General features: G+C 43.9%; 1 protein-coding gene across 2 annotated transcripts in view; it reads left to right on the forward strand.

Annotated features, from left to right (window-relative positions):
- The window catches only part of lasp1 (LIM and SH3 protein 1), a 28,789-nt gene extending 13,736 nt beyond the window's left edge, over positions 1-15,053 (forward strand). Inside the window, exons 3-7 of one of the 2 annotated variants that reach the window (XM_071540316.1) lie at positions 6-90; positions 6,058-6,165; positions 8,290-8,368; positions 10,323-10,420; positions 11,136-15,053. In XM_071540316.1, the coding sequence (XP_071396417.1) occupies positions 6-90; positions 6,058-6,165; positions 8,290-8,368; positions 10,323-10,420; positions 11,136-11,309 (544 nt within the window). In that variant the 3' untranslated portion in view covers positions 11,310-15,053. The remainder of the gene's footprint in view (positions 1-5; positions 91-6,057; positions 6,166-8,289; positions 8,369-10,322; positions 10,421-11,135) is intronic. The other variant, XM_071540382.1, reaches the window with a different exon arrangement.
- The last annotated feature ends 1,734 nt before the right edge of the window (positions 15,054-16,787 follow it).

The following is a 16,787-nucleotide window of genomic DNA, read 5'->3' on the forward strand; positions in this document are numbered from 1 at the left end:
TACAGACACTACCCCAAGACAAACTTCACCCCAGTGGCTGACACTCCGGAGAACCTCCGCCTCAAACACCAGAGCAAGATGCAGAGCCATGTAAGCCTTCATCCCAGCATCAACCCTCAGTACTCATGCCTGTCCAAAGTTCAGCTGTGAGATACACACACACCTTGTTCACACCTTGTTCACACAGTGCTGCTTTCACCTGTGTTTCTGTGGATTGCAGTCATTTGTATGTGATTTGTTTTTTTGATGATGGCAAACTTTATTACAGCCTAATACAGCCTAATATGATGTTTTACACCCCACCATGAGCTCAATAATGCTACCACTGCTGTGTGGCCCAGTGTTGCTGCACTAATCTGTTGTCTGTATAGTTCTGGCTCTATCTGTTTTGTGGTTGACCCCAACTGCACCGCCAATGGATCCCCCTAAATAATCTCTGCACCTATTTTTCTCCACGCGGTGCCCGGGCTAAGTCTGACCATCCTCGGGCTATTTTCTAACCACAGAAAACACTGCTGCGGCTGTTCCTGCAGAAACTAAAATAACAAAGACCCAAATATATTCTAGGAAAAAAAAAACTCATCAGACCAAAATATCCATCTGAACTGGGTCATGTGTTATTGCTTTAATAAAGATGACTCTGATAGGAAGTCAGAGAGATTTTCACCCTGCCTCACCAATAGATTTTGCCTGAGCTTCTGCCATGGTTGTCTGTGGTTGTAGCTTGTGTAACAAACCCCTAATAGTAGGTGTTACAGTGTTCTTATATTTAGTGACAACTTTAGCAGGGTGCTGTATGTATCTGGTATTGGCACAGTTATCATCCTTGGAGGCTAACTGTCATGCGCACTTCCACCTCTCTTATTCATGTGTGGCCACGTTGTCTGGGGCATGTTTCTTAGTCTTCTAGGATCTCATCACATCGATCTGACCGGGAGCTAGCTAGACTGACCACAGACAGCCTCCCTAGAACCAACTCAGGCGTTAATCCAATGTTAAGCCCGTCAGAAGACTAAATTGCCCCCCCTAGCCCACTCCGCAGCCTCCTCCCCTCCTTCTCCTGCTCTACATCTAATCCTGAGCTATTAATCTGGACAGTAGTGGCCGTTTCTCTTTATATACTCTCACTTCCTTCTCAGGAAGAAAATAACCAAGATGGAGAAGAGGGAGAGATTGGGATCCGCAGGGAAACGTAGAAAGAAAGGTGTGTCTAATCAGAATTTAGTAGAGGAGAGCAACGTCCAGAGAGGAGGCAGGCCGTATCACACACATCTGAGTGTCAGTGTCAAGCTCTACAGATGAGACGGGGGTGTGTGTATGTGAGAAGGGGGGTTGTGTAGTATTGGGGGTGGGGGGGTCATCATATGAGGAGGGGGATCACGGAGGGACCCAGGCACAGATGGTGTTTTTCAACATGGATTGTTTGTCCTAACAACCCCCAACAAACACTACACCAGACACCAAGAAACAGTCATTATGCTAATGGTTTATCATAGTCGCAAACCCAAGAATGAGATTATGAATACACAAAAGCTGTGTGTTTGTGTGTTTTTGAAGGGATGTAAATGAATGTAATCACGAATGACTCGCCAAAGGGACCTTTGTACAACTCTCCTAGATGTTTCCTTTTTCTTCCCTTTCGCGGTTGTGTGGCGTTGCAGCACAGAGGCCCTGTCATAGTGTATAGAGAAGTAGACAGGAAAACTGGGTTTGACTACACAGAGTGTGTGTGTGTGTGTGTAGTGTGTGTGTGTGCGTGTGTGTGTTTGCACTAGTCCACACACTTGCGCTTACGTGTGTGATATAGTCATGTTCAGATACTAGGAAATAAGTAGCTGGCTCTGTGTGCTGTAGTACTCATATGGCACTGTATGTGTGTGTGTGTCAGTGCAAGGAAGTTGAGGGTGTGTGTGTGTGGAGCACTGGGGCCATCTAACCCCTCACCACCGCTGCGTTGCCACGGGAACCCTATTGCTATGGTAGCAGGGTAGAGAGGTTTGTCACACCTCATTACAAGACTTTACGGGAGAGAAACAGAGAGAGAGGGGGAGAGAAATAAAGAAAACGGAGAGAGAGAGCGAATTGGGGAGGAGGAGAGGGAGACCGACGAGGCACGTATGAGGGAGGAAAGGAAGGAAGAGACAGGAAGGCACCGATACAGAGAGAGGGAGGCAGGAGGGAGGAGTGTAGGGGTGAAGGAGGAAGAGATAAAAGTAAAATCCCCAGAGGAAGGAAAGCTAGAGGAATGCAAATAGAGGCAGAGAGAGAGAGAGGGAGAGAGAGAGATTATAATGAGGAAGGGCTCAAATTCTATGGAGGGATTCTGTCTGCTGCTGTTGAAGCAGTAAAATATGAATGAATGAAAAAGGAGCGAACAGAACGGGGGGGGGGGGGGGGGGGGGGGGGGAGGAGGAAGGGAGAGACCCGATTTGAGGAGAAAAGGCGATTGAATAAGATCCAAACAGACAAAGGAGAGAAATAAAAAGAAAAGGGAGGAGGATCATATGTTGACAAATAGGAGCAGGGAGAGAGAATGAAGGACAAAGATGGGTCGAGGGCCACATTAATCTTCCTCTTGACTTATCTTTGTGACCAGGCTTGAGAGCTGTAGATAATTTCCGTGGAATGAGGATGAGCCATCGTTTCCACTTAATTTCTCTGTGGACTTCACACTACGGTGCCGGCAGATACGGACACATCACACAGCGTTACACACACACACACACACACACACACACACACACACACACACACACATATACACTTGATCGTGATTCACACGCTGTGAATCACGATCAAGTCTTGTCATCACAAGGTGTTGTGGGGACGGGAGGAGGGTTGGTCAGCACGATGTTTAGCCGTGTCAGACATTATGTGGCTGTGGTGGTGGTTGGGGGGGGGGCAGCTTGGGAACCTAGTAATGGATTGTGCAAGCAGGCTCCATTCTTAAAAAGAGGGCAGGAAATTGGTGCAGTCACCATGGAGGCTAGAATAAGGAGTTTGGTGTGGGGAGGTGGAATTGAGTGATTTGTCTTTGTTGAAATGTCATTGAGCCTGCCGAGCCTTTTGCGGAGGAGATCCCCAGACCCTGAGTGTGTGGCCCATCGGCTGTTTCTGTTTCTTTTTCTTTTTTTGTCTGCCTGTTGTTCCTGTATTGGTTTCTACAGCGTCATAATTAAATACTCAGTCCCAACGGCAGGCCAGCGTTGAGGGAAAACTCTGTGCATTGTCATTTATTTTCTGATACATATCTGACGCTGCATGGGCTGGCCACTTCCTCCCCTGCTCTAAGAGTCAGGATGGGGTGGGAAGGGCATACACACACACACACACATACACACACACACACACACACACAGAGGCTCCATTTGTCGTACAGCTCCTCTCAGTCTGACCGTATAAGGCTGCCAGCACATCCTGTATGTAAGGCCTTCGCTCCCCCGCAAACAGGAAGTGAATGTTACCACAAAAGAGAAAGATGTATGCAGAGGGCAAAGCTTACTCGACGCACACACACACTGACAGTGCTTTCCTCAGTCATAGTTTAGCTTATATAAATGAGAAACATTGATTATCTCAACCTCAGTCTTCCAAACTCTCTGGTTTGCTGAGTGAGTTTAATAGGCAGAAAACTGGGAGATGTGAAACCTATCCTGTTGATTGTAGAGTTCTGATGGATCTGTTGTGGATTGGTCTAAATGTGAGGCTGGTCTTTGGCCTCCTGGTGTTCCACCTATACCAGTTACAATCTTGAATTTGTGAAGCAGTACATGTGAACCGTTTACATCATGTGGGTGCTACCAAGCAGTTTGTCGTATTCAGTGCCTGAATTGGACCAAAAAAGGTGCCAGTACCCTAATTCAGCAGTTGCATGAGATGAGCATTGCATGTGTCTTGGACATATTTATATTTATACGCATATCTTGGTAATATATCCCACTTCAGATGTATTTTTTGTATGCATTTCATTACATACAAATATAATATTGCATATATGCTACAATAAAACCAACTGAAAATGAAACAAGACTGCAGTCAGTTTAGCTGCAAAACAACTAGTCCTAATCTACCTTGCCATTTAAAGAAAATAAGCACAGAAAAATGTGCTGGGTTAGTGCTGTAATAATATCAGAGAAAGATTACATCAGAGAAAGATTACATACTTACAAGCATACAGAAGACTGATGCAAATAGACAGAGGCCAATATTGTCTTTATATAACTGACGGACAGAGCTGTCTGTGCTTTTTGGAGGTAGTGGCAACAAAGCAATATTGACCTTTTGTTGTTGACAGTCATAAGAAAAACTAGAAAAAAATAAGAAAACTTTTTATGTACATTTATTCCTCCTTGGCACAATAACATACCTTTCATTTGTGCTTGCACATCCTCTATTTTCTTTTCTCTCTGTATTGGCACCTGACCAGTAGTGTTGATTGGACATATTGGCGTTTGATTACCATGAATGTCTTCATGATTGACACTTTACTGGCCCTGTGATCCACTGACTGCTCTGGTCCATCAGATCAAGTGAAGAGGCATCACGCTGCTCACAATATAAATGTATTTATTTTTTCTACACAATTAATATCATTCCATTGTCGCTTTGCCCACAAAGTCCTGCATCAGAATGTAAGCCATTATATTCTTTACAATCTGCCTTTGCGGGGCAAAACGTCCGGAGAATGGTTTTAGTATTGCAGAACACGTAATTACAAGAGGCTAGCACAGATCAAGTGAAGAGGTGTCACTCTGGCCCTAAATTAATTTAGGGCCAGAGTGACACCTCTTCACTTGATCTGTGCAGCTTTGTTTTCGGCTGCAGTTTGACTCACCATGTGTGAGCGGAGCACTGCCTTCAGTCTGTAGGATGCTGTCTGCTTAAATGAAGCCCTATCAAGTCTATGGTGCACTTTTTTCATATGGAGATACTCTCTTCATTCAACTAAGGCGTACCAGGAGGTGGAAGTACGGAATAAGAAGTAGGGGTACTCATGTGGACATAAATCAGAAGTGCCAGTATGCAATAAGAAGGCAGGGTACTCATGTGGACAAAAATCAGAAGTGCCGGTACTCAGTACCAGTGAGTACTGGCCCATTTCAGGCACTGGTCGTATTGCTTTCACTAGTGGAAAAATAGAGGTTCACCAACGCCAATTTTTCTGATGTGAGTACAGAATACTTTCTTATGAAGTTTGGATGATAGTACCGATCTGAGTACCACTCAGTCAACCCTGATTCATGCTGCCTAATATCAGCCTATTATAAAACAATTACATAAACAAGTGCTTCATTTCATCAAAATTTGCACTGAAAAACAGTTCTCAGTCAAATAAAGAAAGAAATAATAAAATGGAAAAAAGACCTTCCCTTCAAAATTTATTTGTACCAGAAAGTTCTTTTACTTTCTGATATCACTCTGCCTCTAGCTGGCGTGAGGGAGCTGCGTCGCCTCTCCTCCACTCTCAGCACTGCCAGACACTTTAGCTTGGCACAGCTGGCACTTTGCTTCACTTAGATCAAAGAGTCACCAAACTGCAGACATTTTTCCTCCGGCTGGAAAAGAATTTTATTGCGCCAAAGCACAGCTCATTATGCCTATCGGTATCGGGACAGCTTCATTTGCCAATCCAAGGAGGAGTACTACAGATACTACAGATCGGCACACCTCTAGTGAAAACATTCTGCAATGTTCTTTCTTTCTTAATGGTCATACTTAATCATATCCATGTCAATTCTATGTAAGCGGATACTGCACAACACATGAAATTGGTGATCTTTCAGGTTGTAAGAATCCTCTAAATCATCATTTGTGTGACACTTATTGGAATTTCCTTGTTGACTCATGCAGTTAAACACATTTAAACTATTAATCTGACTACATAATGCATTTCAGCAAGAATGTAGCGTGCCTGTGCGCCTTGCATATTATGAATAAGCTCGGGTCCAGAATGACATTCATTCCTAATGAGTTAAAATAAGCAAACATCCTTCCTCTGTGTGCGGCTGGCTATGTTTTTCTGGCTGTGATTGTAACAGGATTATGTGTCTTCTGCAGGTTCTGTACAAGGAGGAGTTTGAGAAGAATAAAGGGAAAGGTTTCAGCGTGGTCGCAGACACCCCAGAGTTGCAGAGAATCAAGAAAACACAGGACAATATCAGCAACGTAAGTGTCTGCAACAAAGTCATCAAAACAGATACCCCACCCCCTCTTGTTTTGTTTTTTTTCAGCTTCACTCATCCTCCCACTTAGTCACTGACATCAGTACATGTCAGGCTTCAGCAAAGCCCCTCTCCTGCCCACACAGCTCCTCATTTATAGTAATGGAATTCCTCTCAAATCACTTTGACCATTCCCCTCCACTCTCCTCCGTCCCTCAGCGCAACTTATTGATTTGCCATTTCTCTGTAAATACAGAATAGCGATGTAGAAATGCGTGCCGTGTTTACCTCGCCTCCCTGGACTGCTTAAGTCAGCTGTAAAGGCCGTTACTTCCCTGTGAGACACACCCGCACACCAAGCCTACGTCACAGGACACATACATGTTCAGCGCTGGCTTCTCTAATGGCATAATTAGTGTGGAGGATGATGGGTAATTACTGCTTTCATTCGATGAAACGATCTCGCGTGTCTGAAATCAAGGAAATTTGCAAGACCCAGAAACACGCACACACACACATTACACGCATTTATGCGAGTGCGCACACAAGCCACATCAAAATAACAAGCACAGTATGGCGAGATGGACTTGGGCGCATCATGAAGTGCTTTTAGTCAGAACTGATAAACATTACATCTGCTCGCAATTAGTGTGTGTTGTTCACAGCCAAGCCCAAGAGCGGCACTCACACAGATGATCACTACATTGTTCTTTCTCTTTCTCTCTTTGTGTTCTCTCACATTTCTCCCTCCTCCCCTCTCGTCTCCTCCTCTGGACACTCAGACTGAGAAACTCTCCAGTTTGCTCAGCACTCCTCCCAGAATGTCAGCAATGTGAAGCCCTTTCGCATTCACTTCTGTCTGTCTAGACTTGTCCCCATCCCTGTCTGTCATTCACATCTTTCTCTCTACCTCCTCTATCTATCTCCTCGCTTACCCTTTCTTTATCTCTCTCTCTCTCTCTCTCTCTCTCTCTCTCTCTCTCTCTCTCTCTCTCTCTCTCTCTCTCTCTCTCTCTCTCTCTCTCTCTTTCTCATATGACTCTTAACAGATTCTTCACCCTTGATTCAGCCTCTCCTTTTAGTTTCCTCTTTTCATGCAGCAAAGATTGAGAAGTAGCAGGGGGTTTAGTTTGTGTCCAGCAGCAGGCTGGGTGTTTCCTCTGAGTACACACACACACACACACACACATACACGCCACACACGCCATCTGTTCGACCTGCTCCTTGAAACAAACAAAAATAATCTCCCTCACACACTCTCACTTAACATATTGCACTTCAAAATAGCCACTGTCTTCTCTCAGTCACTGACTTCACTGTCCTCGCACTCCGTCATCCCATCCAGTCTGTGAATACACTCCTCACTAGCGCCGCCGGCACAGTGGCCTCTTTCAGGGAGGGCGCGAGCGAGGACAGAATCAGGGCTGTAAATCTTGACCAAGGCGGTGTGAGTCAGTCTGTTATCAGCCTGGAAATAAGGGGAGGGGTTGTTTAGTGCAGCCATAGAGCCAGTCTCTCAGTTTCAGGTTCGTCTGTGTGGTCCTTTTTCATGTTTTTACCAAAGAATGCTGCCTTTGTCTCGCTGACTAGATTGGTTGTTAGGAGGTAGATCACAAATTCTTTGCACCTGAATCTATAATTCTGAGGCTTTTTGTTCATTTACACCTTGAAAACAAATAACCCACGTTACATTTTGGTCATTTGTGTGCTTAGTCATATGTTTCACTCCATTTCCCCCCCCCCAGCGTTTCCTCTTGAATTTAGCTGGCTCATTCTCACCCCAAGCATTGAAAGCTTCTGCTCCCTCCCTTTTTTTTTCTTCACCTGCTCCTCCTGATGTGTCAGCCAGGGTTGCTATGCAACTCTGAGCTCACACTACTTCCGGCCGAGATGTCATTTCCTCTCAGCGTCAAGCTGCTTCCAGAAGCATTGCTGCACGTAGCGCGCCCCACCTATCACCACAAAGACGAGGGGTGCTGGAGAGCAAGTGGGAGACACCTGGTGGATAAAAGATGTACTGCATACTGTGATAGCTTCCTGGAGAGTAAACTGGACCCCTCTGAGTTTTAAGATTTATAGTTCTTAGTAAAGGTGCATGAACTTCTCTGTTGTGTTTGTCTCTTTGCAGATTAAATACCATGAGGAGTTTGAGAAGAGCAGGATGGGAGGAGAAGCCCCACCCCACCAGCCTAGCAACCCCACTTCAGGTACTAACTCTAACACAAACACACACACACACACACACACACACACACACACACACACACACACACACACACACACACACACACACACACACACACACACACACACACACAGTCCACTACCTCTGTTCCTTATGAACTTACTGTGGGGTGCAACCGTGCAGTCAGTAGTATTGTTTACGTAGTAAACACCACCAGTTCTACATATATCAGTAATAGTAGTGGGTAGGGGGAGGAACCAGTTTAGGGAAAGCAACCCCAACGGGACAAAAGTGATCCCTAACTTCTGAAGTTCATTTTGGCTGGTAATATTAATTCATGATCTAACATTTATAGTCGTCATGTTTTCAGAAGTCACCGTTCTCTGATAAATGTATTAGAACAACAACTAGTAAATATCTCAAATTTTGTTTCAACTTCTTGCGTTTTTTGTTCTTGGCTCTGTTGTTGTTGCTGGCTGTGTGAGCTCTCCAAGCGGGGCGTTGCCTAGTCACCCCAGTCGGGGACCTTGGTTTTAACTCGTTCACTGCACTCCTCATTCTGCATTCAGTCCATGTGTTTAGAAATTGCTGTTTTTCCACATTGTATTTCAGAGTCATTAACTTAATTCTTACAATGCACAACCTGAAATTTAATGGCTAAAAACCAATCCATGGACAAAATTGTTTGTCATTCTGATACTCAAAACTACCAAAATCACAAATGTGAAGAACATTATGAACTGTTTACTTTCAGAACGTTACTGTGTAGGGTGAAGAATTTGAACTGAAATAGAAAAGTTGTGGCTATGTTACGGCTAAGTAGTAGCATGACCTGTGTGCCTGCTGTTTGTATTTTACTTACCCAGCTAACACCTATACACAGAGAGGCATTGTTCAGAAGGTTGTGTAAGAGAACAAGAGCCATCGGATGCACGTCCCGGCTTGCCGTGTTTTTGAATTCCTTACCCTCTCCGAGCCCTAGGGTTGAGTGTGATGACACTCAGATAGAGATGGAGGGATGCAACAGGAGGAAGGGAAGAGGAAAGACAGACAGACAGAAAGGGGTTATGTTTGGGCTCTGTGACCCCCTTTACTCCTGGCGTTAATGTGCATCTCCGGTATACACGTTGAAATCTGCTTTCCCTCGCCAAAACACAGATTTCTGGCAACAGATGGCTGCTGTGAAACCCAGACTAGATCCCAGAGAGCCTAGTCTCTTAAGGTGATGATACACAGGCAAATATTTAGGGCAAATTTGGGCCAAAATTTGCTGGAAAGTTTTGCTGGAAATATTGTCTCACTGAAAACAGTGTATCAGTTTGAAATTCTTACCAAGCTTGATCAGAGTTTCAACATCAACCAATCAGAGACAAGAAAATTGGTCAGGTGACCTGTCCTCAGCCCCAAATATTTTCAATAATATTCAATATTCAATATTCAATAATGGCTGATGGTGCGAGGTGCAGGACTACAACTGCTAGTAAATAGTGAACACAACTAGGAAATAATAATAATTTTTATATAATATTTAATCTAGCTAGCTAGCTGTTAGATGCCAGTAGATATAATAGATTATATTAGATACAATAGATTATTCTTTTTTGTGAACAAAACACCCATACATAAGCCTATAATACACATTATGAAACTGCAGTGGATAACCTTGATAAAATGGTTAAAATATTTGATTTTCAGTTCAAAAGACAAGGACAAGATCACAGTGATGCAGCAGTATCTGTTATTTGATCCATTTTCACTCCAACTGTCAAATTTGTCAGTTACCATCACCCATTTCCCCGTTTGCCCATTGTCCAGCCAGTGGCTCATACTCACTGCGGCAGGTTTTGTCCCAGATTTGCCCTAAAACTGCCTGTGTATCATCACCTTTAGACAGAATAGCAATAGAAACTATCTTTCCGTGTCTCTGCAGCTGATTCATTTGCCTTCCCCTCGTCTCTGTTGTGTTGTTTTCTCAGCAGCGTACCAGCCCCCTCCAGCCTCTCAGAACTTCCACTATGAGCCTGCTGCTGAACCAGTACGCCAGGCGGCCGCCGCCCCCCCTCCCAGTGCCGGGGTAGGTCCTCTGTTGCCCTCTGCTCTCCCTGCAGGTGGACTCCACTGTGTCAGCAGCTGTTTCCAACAAAACATGTTTAGGCTAATTGTGATGAATGAGAAAAACTGAATGGAAACAGCAAATATTGATGTAATATGCTCAACACCACAAATTTCTTACGCTTTATCATTTTTGTCATATTGTCATCATGTTCAAGAAACTATATGATAAATGGTGATTGAAATGTATTTGTTGAATAATAACTGACATCACAACCTTTGCAGCCAGAGGGTGTCTGTAAAATATCTGCCCACCACAACCTTCCCTGTTCATTGTTGTTTGTTGACTGTCTGTTCCTACAGTGTAAAAGGCGCCCGTCATGGTTGTATGGGCATTAGTTGGTGCATGAGAATATTGCCAAGTGGATTTATTTGATTTTGTCTTTGGACAGCATGAAAAACTGCCAACATGAGCTGAGATGAAATGCCAATATCAAATTCCCCAAGAACTATCAGCTCTTGAAAAACTCTTTCCAGTTTTGCATGGATGTTTTTGCATTTCATTTGCATTTTATATTTGACGTGTAGAAGTTTGCTTAAAATTAGTTTGACAGTTGGATGGAACCATAACAAGTGAAGACAAGTGAGACCTTAACTGTGGCTGAAGCAAACTGGAACTAACTGAGAACTACTTCCTGTTTCTGTGTGTGTGTGTGTGTGTGTGTGTGCGTGTGCAGAAGCGGTACAGGGCAGTGTATGACTACTCTGCCGCTGATGAGGACGAGGTGTCCTTCGTGGACGGCGACGTGATCGTAGACGTGCAGCAGATCGACGAGGGCTGGATGTACGGCCGCGTGGAGCGCACCGGCCAGCAGGGCATGCTGCCTGCCAACTACGTGGAGGCCATCTGAGAGAGAGAGAGGGAAAGGAAGAGAGGTAGAGAAAAAAGGAGGAGGAGGTAGAGAAAGGGAGGGAAAGAAGGAAAACGAAAAGCCCAGTGCCATCTCATCTTAATGCCGCTTTCTCTTGATTTTACTCTTGTTCTCGAATCTGTCCTGTGAGACCCCAAACCCCCCCCTCCCAGCATCCCCCGAGCCGCTCTCACTGTTCAGCTCTCCCACCACAGACGCCCTCTGTCTGTCTGTCCTTCTCTGTCCGTCTGCCTGCCTGCCTGCCTTTTCTGTCCGTCTGTCCCGTCTGTGCTGATGTCTTGTCCGTCTCTGTTTTGGATGTTCGTCATCCTCTTATCCGTCGCTCTGTTCCCAATCCTGGCTCCACTCTCTTGCCGTCACAAGTGGAAATTGAAAGTCTTAAAAGATAAACACACAGTTCATCGCAGTATGTCAGGGGTCATGTTGTGTCACACAGCTCCATCCTAGCTATAACACTTAAAATCCTGACAAATAATGCAAAAAAAAAAAAGAAAGAAAAAATGTTAAAGCCCTTTCCCCCACTAGTCAGTCAACACATGGTTGCCATGGCAGCAGACAACTGCAGTCATTGTGCTGCAGAGAAAATAAGTTTGGACTGTGGGTGTGGCATTTTCAGAGGCCTGTTTTTGTTTATTTTCATTTTAATTTCGCAGCGTGATCTTGGCCAGACTGGAAACACAGTGTAGAATCTCACTGTATTGGAGCAGCCAGAACTAAGCTTGAATATTTTGACTTGTGTACATTCCTTTAACCTCAATACCCCATTGCTGTTGCATCAGTCAGCCAGTTTTCAGTCTTAACAGAGAGGTTTTATATATTTATATATTGACACACACATTTCTCCGTTCATGTTCATATAGGTGCCCTCGCGTGTTCAGCACTGCATTGTGGGTATTGTTATGAAACTGGAATCTTAGCCTAACTGAAGTGCACCTCCTGGCCTTGCCTATCGCCGGCATGTCAAATGCAGGAGGGATCAGGGACAAGTTAGGGGACATGATCAGCAAACGGTCCTCTAACCCACTTCTTATGATCACACTCACTACATCACCTCAGTTGGTGTGAATATATATCCTTATTCCTGCTTTCGCAGCCTGAATGCCTTCAGTCTTGAGAGGATCGTAAAAGTTACGGCGATCAAGGTTGAACTGTGAGGAGGAAGGAGATGGGAACAGGTCAAGTCCCTCCCCATTGCTACAAAGTGACCATTAGAGTAGAGCATTTATAAAAGAGAAGGCCAAGCACAACTCTGTATTGTGACTCTTTTTATTTTAAAGTCATTCCATTGTTTTTGTTGTAGAACATTCCAGTCTGTTTTTCCATGAGATGTGAGTGAAATTGTTGAACCATGTATCTGAAGTCAGAGACCCTGGCTGTGGTAAATGTTATTGTCATTTCTCTCATGCTGTTTTCTCCTTTGCTTTTTCTTGTTATTGTAAGAGGCTTATTTTCAAACAAATGTCAATGTATTAAATAAATAAACCAGCAACTCAATTTATGAACCAAGGCAGACCAGTTCATGTAGACCCGGAACTAGATCTGTCAAGGCGGTAAAGGACTCCACCTGCTGTTTCAGGTCACAACAGTGCCGGCTGCCTGTAGGAGAAATCAGCCGAAGGCCTGCTCAGTCAAGCCCATTTTTGACCAGAGTACCTGTTGTTATACTATGTCTTGTCCTTGAGGCTCTAAGAGAGAGAAATGTTATGGAATGACACATAAATAATCGGGAAAGTTTTAGTGTGCGCTCTAGTCATGGAATAAAGCAAGATGAAGGTGGTATGTCAGGGACAGACGCTGATCCAGGGCTGGAAACTTTGTCTTGGTCCGCCATTCACATGATTTGTAAATTTCCAAATTGTCAACCACTTTTAATATTTTACCAGTGAATTGGATTTTTTGGGACTACCACAGACGAACTTTACAGATGTTTGGCTGGTGGCAGTTTGCCACGCTGCAGTCATCACTAAGAAGTAAATAAAGTTGGTTCATAAACTAACTAACAAGCAGTTAAGTTGCTGCCTGACTACCATAATGGCATGCAACGCAACGTTATGCTGCATCCTTCCTTTACTTTATATACTGTAGCTTTATGAAGACATTATCAGGCTTAGGAAATGATATTTGACCATTTCTCAGTGGTGTAAATACTCTCCTCATCGGCCCCTGTCCATACTTCCCTCCTCCCCTTTTCTTGCTGTTTCATTCTCTCCTGTGATGCACTGTGACGGTCACAGACATGACGGGGCAGGGCGGTGTATCTTTGGGTGGGGGGTGGGGTCGAAAAATTTTCAGCTTTATAAAAAAAGAAACAAGTCTCTCACTATGTAGCTAGATGACATTGTACAATTGTATATGTATCATAAAGATAAGTTAGGGAAAATGTTTTTACAGGTCATGGTGCTTTGGGAAGTGGCTTGCCTGCAGATAAAAGCTGTCTGTTATGGTTCATTTTGTTGTGAATGTGGCTGAGGGGGAAATAATGTGATTTTAAAAATTGACTCATGGAAAATCCAGTGTGGTGCAAGTTGCAAGTCGTGGTGTAAGTCGGTGTTGAACATTCATAAAAATTTTTGCAACTTTCTAATGTGATGAATCGTGACAGTGCTGATGAAGATGATCACTGAATCAGAAAAATAAAACAACACACCTCAAACTGGCGAAGTAATAAGGTTGCCAGACAAAAGGATTTAACATATGCCTGTGTTTTGCGTTAACCTCTACTTGACAACAGGACATGTTTATTTGCAAAGCAGATGCTAGATCGAAAAGCTGTTTTAGAGCTCACAATTTTTGTGTTTCTCTTGGGTGAACTGAAGACTGGTTGGTTTGGCTTGAAGTGAACTGAGCGTTGTTCCTGGCTTTTGTTGTCGTTTCCTCTGATTTTTTTTCTTTATAACAAAGCTACTCAAACCGGTGTCTTTCTTTTCCAGACGAGCCTAATCCAAGCCAGTTTTGGTAAAAAAAAAAAATAATAAATCTTTCTTTTGTTTTGAAGTTGGTGATTGTCAGTTGGGGGTGTTCTCCTGGAAATGGTAAAAAAAAAAAAGTGGCCAAAGACAGCCAGTGTTGTGCAAGTGTGGCTCCAGATGGGTTGCAGACCGCTGTGGCAAGGCAAAGTCGAACATGAGCATGTGATGATGTGTGTGGGTGGGGCTTGGGGGGGGTAGTACCCCGTCTCCCAGCCCGTGAGACAAGGCAAGTTGTAGTCTGACCTGGATATTAGTCAGGAGTTAACCTCTTTGCGCCAAATACGCTCTTCTGCTCTGGCATCGCTCATCTACTGCACCGTAATGTCATATCATATCATAACCCCGTTTCCACTCAGTTTCTATCTAGTGTCCCGCCCATCCTAACTGCTGAGACCCCCTCTTACCCTCAGCCTTCATCGTAGCCTCCTACGCTTCTGATGAATCATCCCCTGCTTCTATGATACTGGTTATATAGACTTTGCAGAGTGAAATCATGTAATCCACAATCACAGATTTAGCATTCAGATCATTTTTTTGTGCATTCCATCTTAAATTGTTTTGTTTTGATATCATTTTGTTATTTTTTTAAGCAAAAACAAAAAAATACCATATACATATTGACATACTCATGTATTCAAAAGTCAGAATACAGTCGAACTTAAGGACCTGTTATCATCTCTTGTTGCCCTGTTACAGCACTTCGAATTGTACTTATGATTCTGCAGATTCAATAAAATGTCATTTTTTTCTCAGACTGTTGTGTTTGACAAACTGACTGATCCTTGTGCAAGAGAATTGAGAATTCAGGCACTGATGTACTGTTCTTATTTGGGCCTACACATAATGTACAGCATAATCACATCACTTGTCTGATACAGGGACCCTATACTGTGAAAGCATTTTCCACTGCATCTCACATGGTTAAATGCATTACTGGCAAGCCTTCACAAATTCATATCAGATTAAGAACAGTTTCAGGGGAATGCTGGTAGATCAGTTGTGCTCGGAAATGTTGCAAGGCCTTGCTAAACTGGTAATTTGATAGAGATGACGTCAGACTGATCCTGGCCTAGATAAAACACAGAGTGGGTGGAAGCGGCTTCACAGCAGGGGGGAAGACAGGGGAGACTCCCTATTAACGCCCATGTTAAAATGCATGTTTCCTAGTCTCTTCCTGTACTGACGCTGCCATAACGTCTCGTCTATTCCGAAAATAAGTGATATCTTTGTCTTTTCCTGCGTTAGAAACAGCTGCATGACCATTAAAGTCCAGTTGTCCTGTACAATGACTAAAAATTCTACTATTACAATGCTAACTGCGGCTAAAGCCATATTTTCCCCCAGCTGTTTTTGATTGTTTGGTGTATTTGCACTTTGTGGCCCTGAATCGAGTCACTCGTTTATCGCCATGCCGTTGTCTGGCAACAGAAACAGGAAGATATCTCAATGACAACAGTTGTGCTATGTACTAGTCGGTTTAATTGAACCTCAACATAAGAAATGACAGACAGAATCGGAGGCTTCACAACATTACTGGGGATCCCTCTCCTCGCTTCCGGGTTCTCCTTCTTCTTCTCTGAGTTTTATAGTGGATCGCAAACCAACGTATTTAGATGCATACTGCCACCTACTGTACCGGAGTATGAAGTATCATGAAAACATATAGCTTACATAACTGTTATATTATAATTAAAATTTAATTAGTAAGCCTGTATCCCAAAGAAAACTAGCCTATTATGCTGTACTGAGTTTCCACTGTTTATCTTGCTTTCCGTGTTGGAGCTCCCCTCCGTTTCCATCGTTTCCACACCGCTGTGGGAGGGGGAGGTGCGTGTTGACTCATTTCACTCCGCCGACTCCCCGATCTGTTCCGATCTGTTCCGATCTACTGCACCGGCTCCAGTGGGTTTTAGTGCTGCGTATCCCTCTCGCATCTGCATCATCCATTTCTGAACATTGCCATCATGATGGACATCTTGGTGCTGATGTTCTTCGCCATCATGGGACTCGTCTTCCTGTCCTACATCATCTACATGTTGTGATGGGCGCGCTGCCCAGCGTCGCGGGCGGTGCGCCGATGTAAAGAGGATGTATGGTTTACCTCTCCTGCATCCCTGGCTCCCATCATGGACAATGGTAAGAGGCGCTTCAGCACACAGATAAAATGAGATATTTTGCACAAATATAGCCTAATTCAGGGAATAAATGTGGCATGTTGTGGTGGGAATCGAAATACAATCAAGTAAATCTGACAAATCATCAGTAAGGAAGGCCTGTTTGGTCAGTGGCTGAGCCTTGCCATATATAGCCTAATGATACTTTAGTTATAGGTCACAGCCCCTAATATCTGCTGTTTTAATGTACCAGGAGGGAATTATCCACAGGACACACAGGCACCATAATAGACTAAAACGAAGCAGCATAACCCCCCTCCAAGAAAAAAAAAAAAACATGACATGTGAGACTAACTGTCTCAATCTGTTTCAGG

The sequence above is a fragment of the Centroberyx affinis genome, unplaced genomic scaffold (assembly GCF_046629955.1).
Source record: "Centroberyx affinis isolate AG114_WGS23_722 - 3 ecotype Tasmania unplaced genomic scaffold, CSIRO-AGI_Caff_v1 ptg000019l_1, whole genome shotgun sequence".
Lineage (NCBI taxonomy): Eukaryota > Metazoa > Chordata > Actinopteri > Beryciformes > Berycidae > Centroberyx > Centroberyx affinis.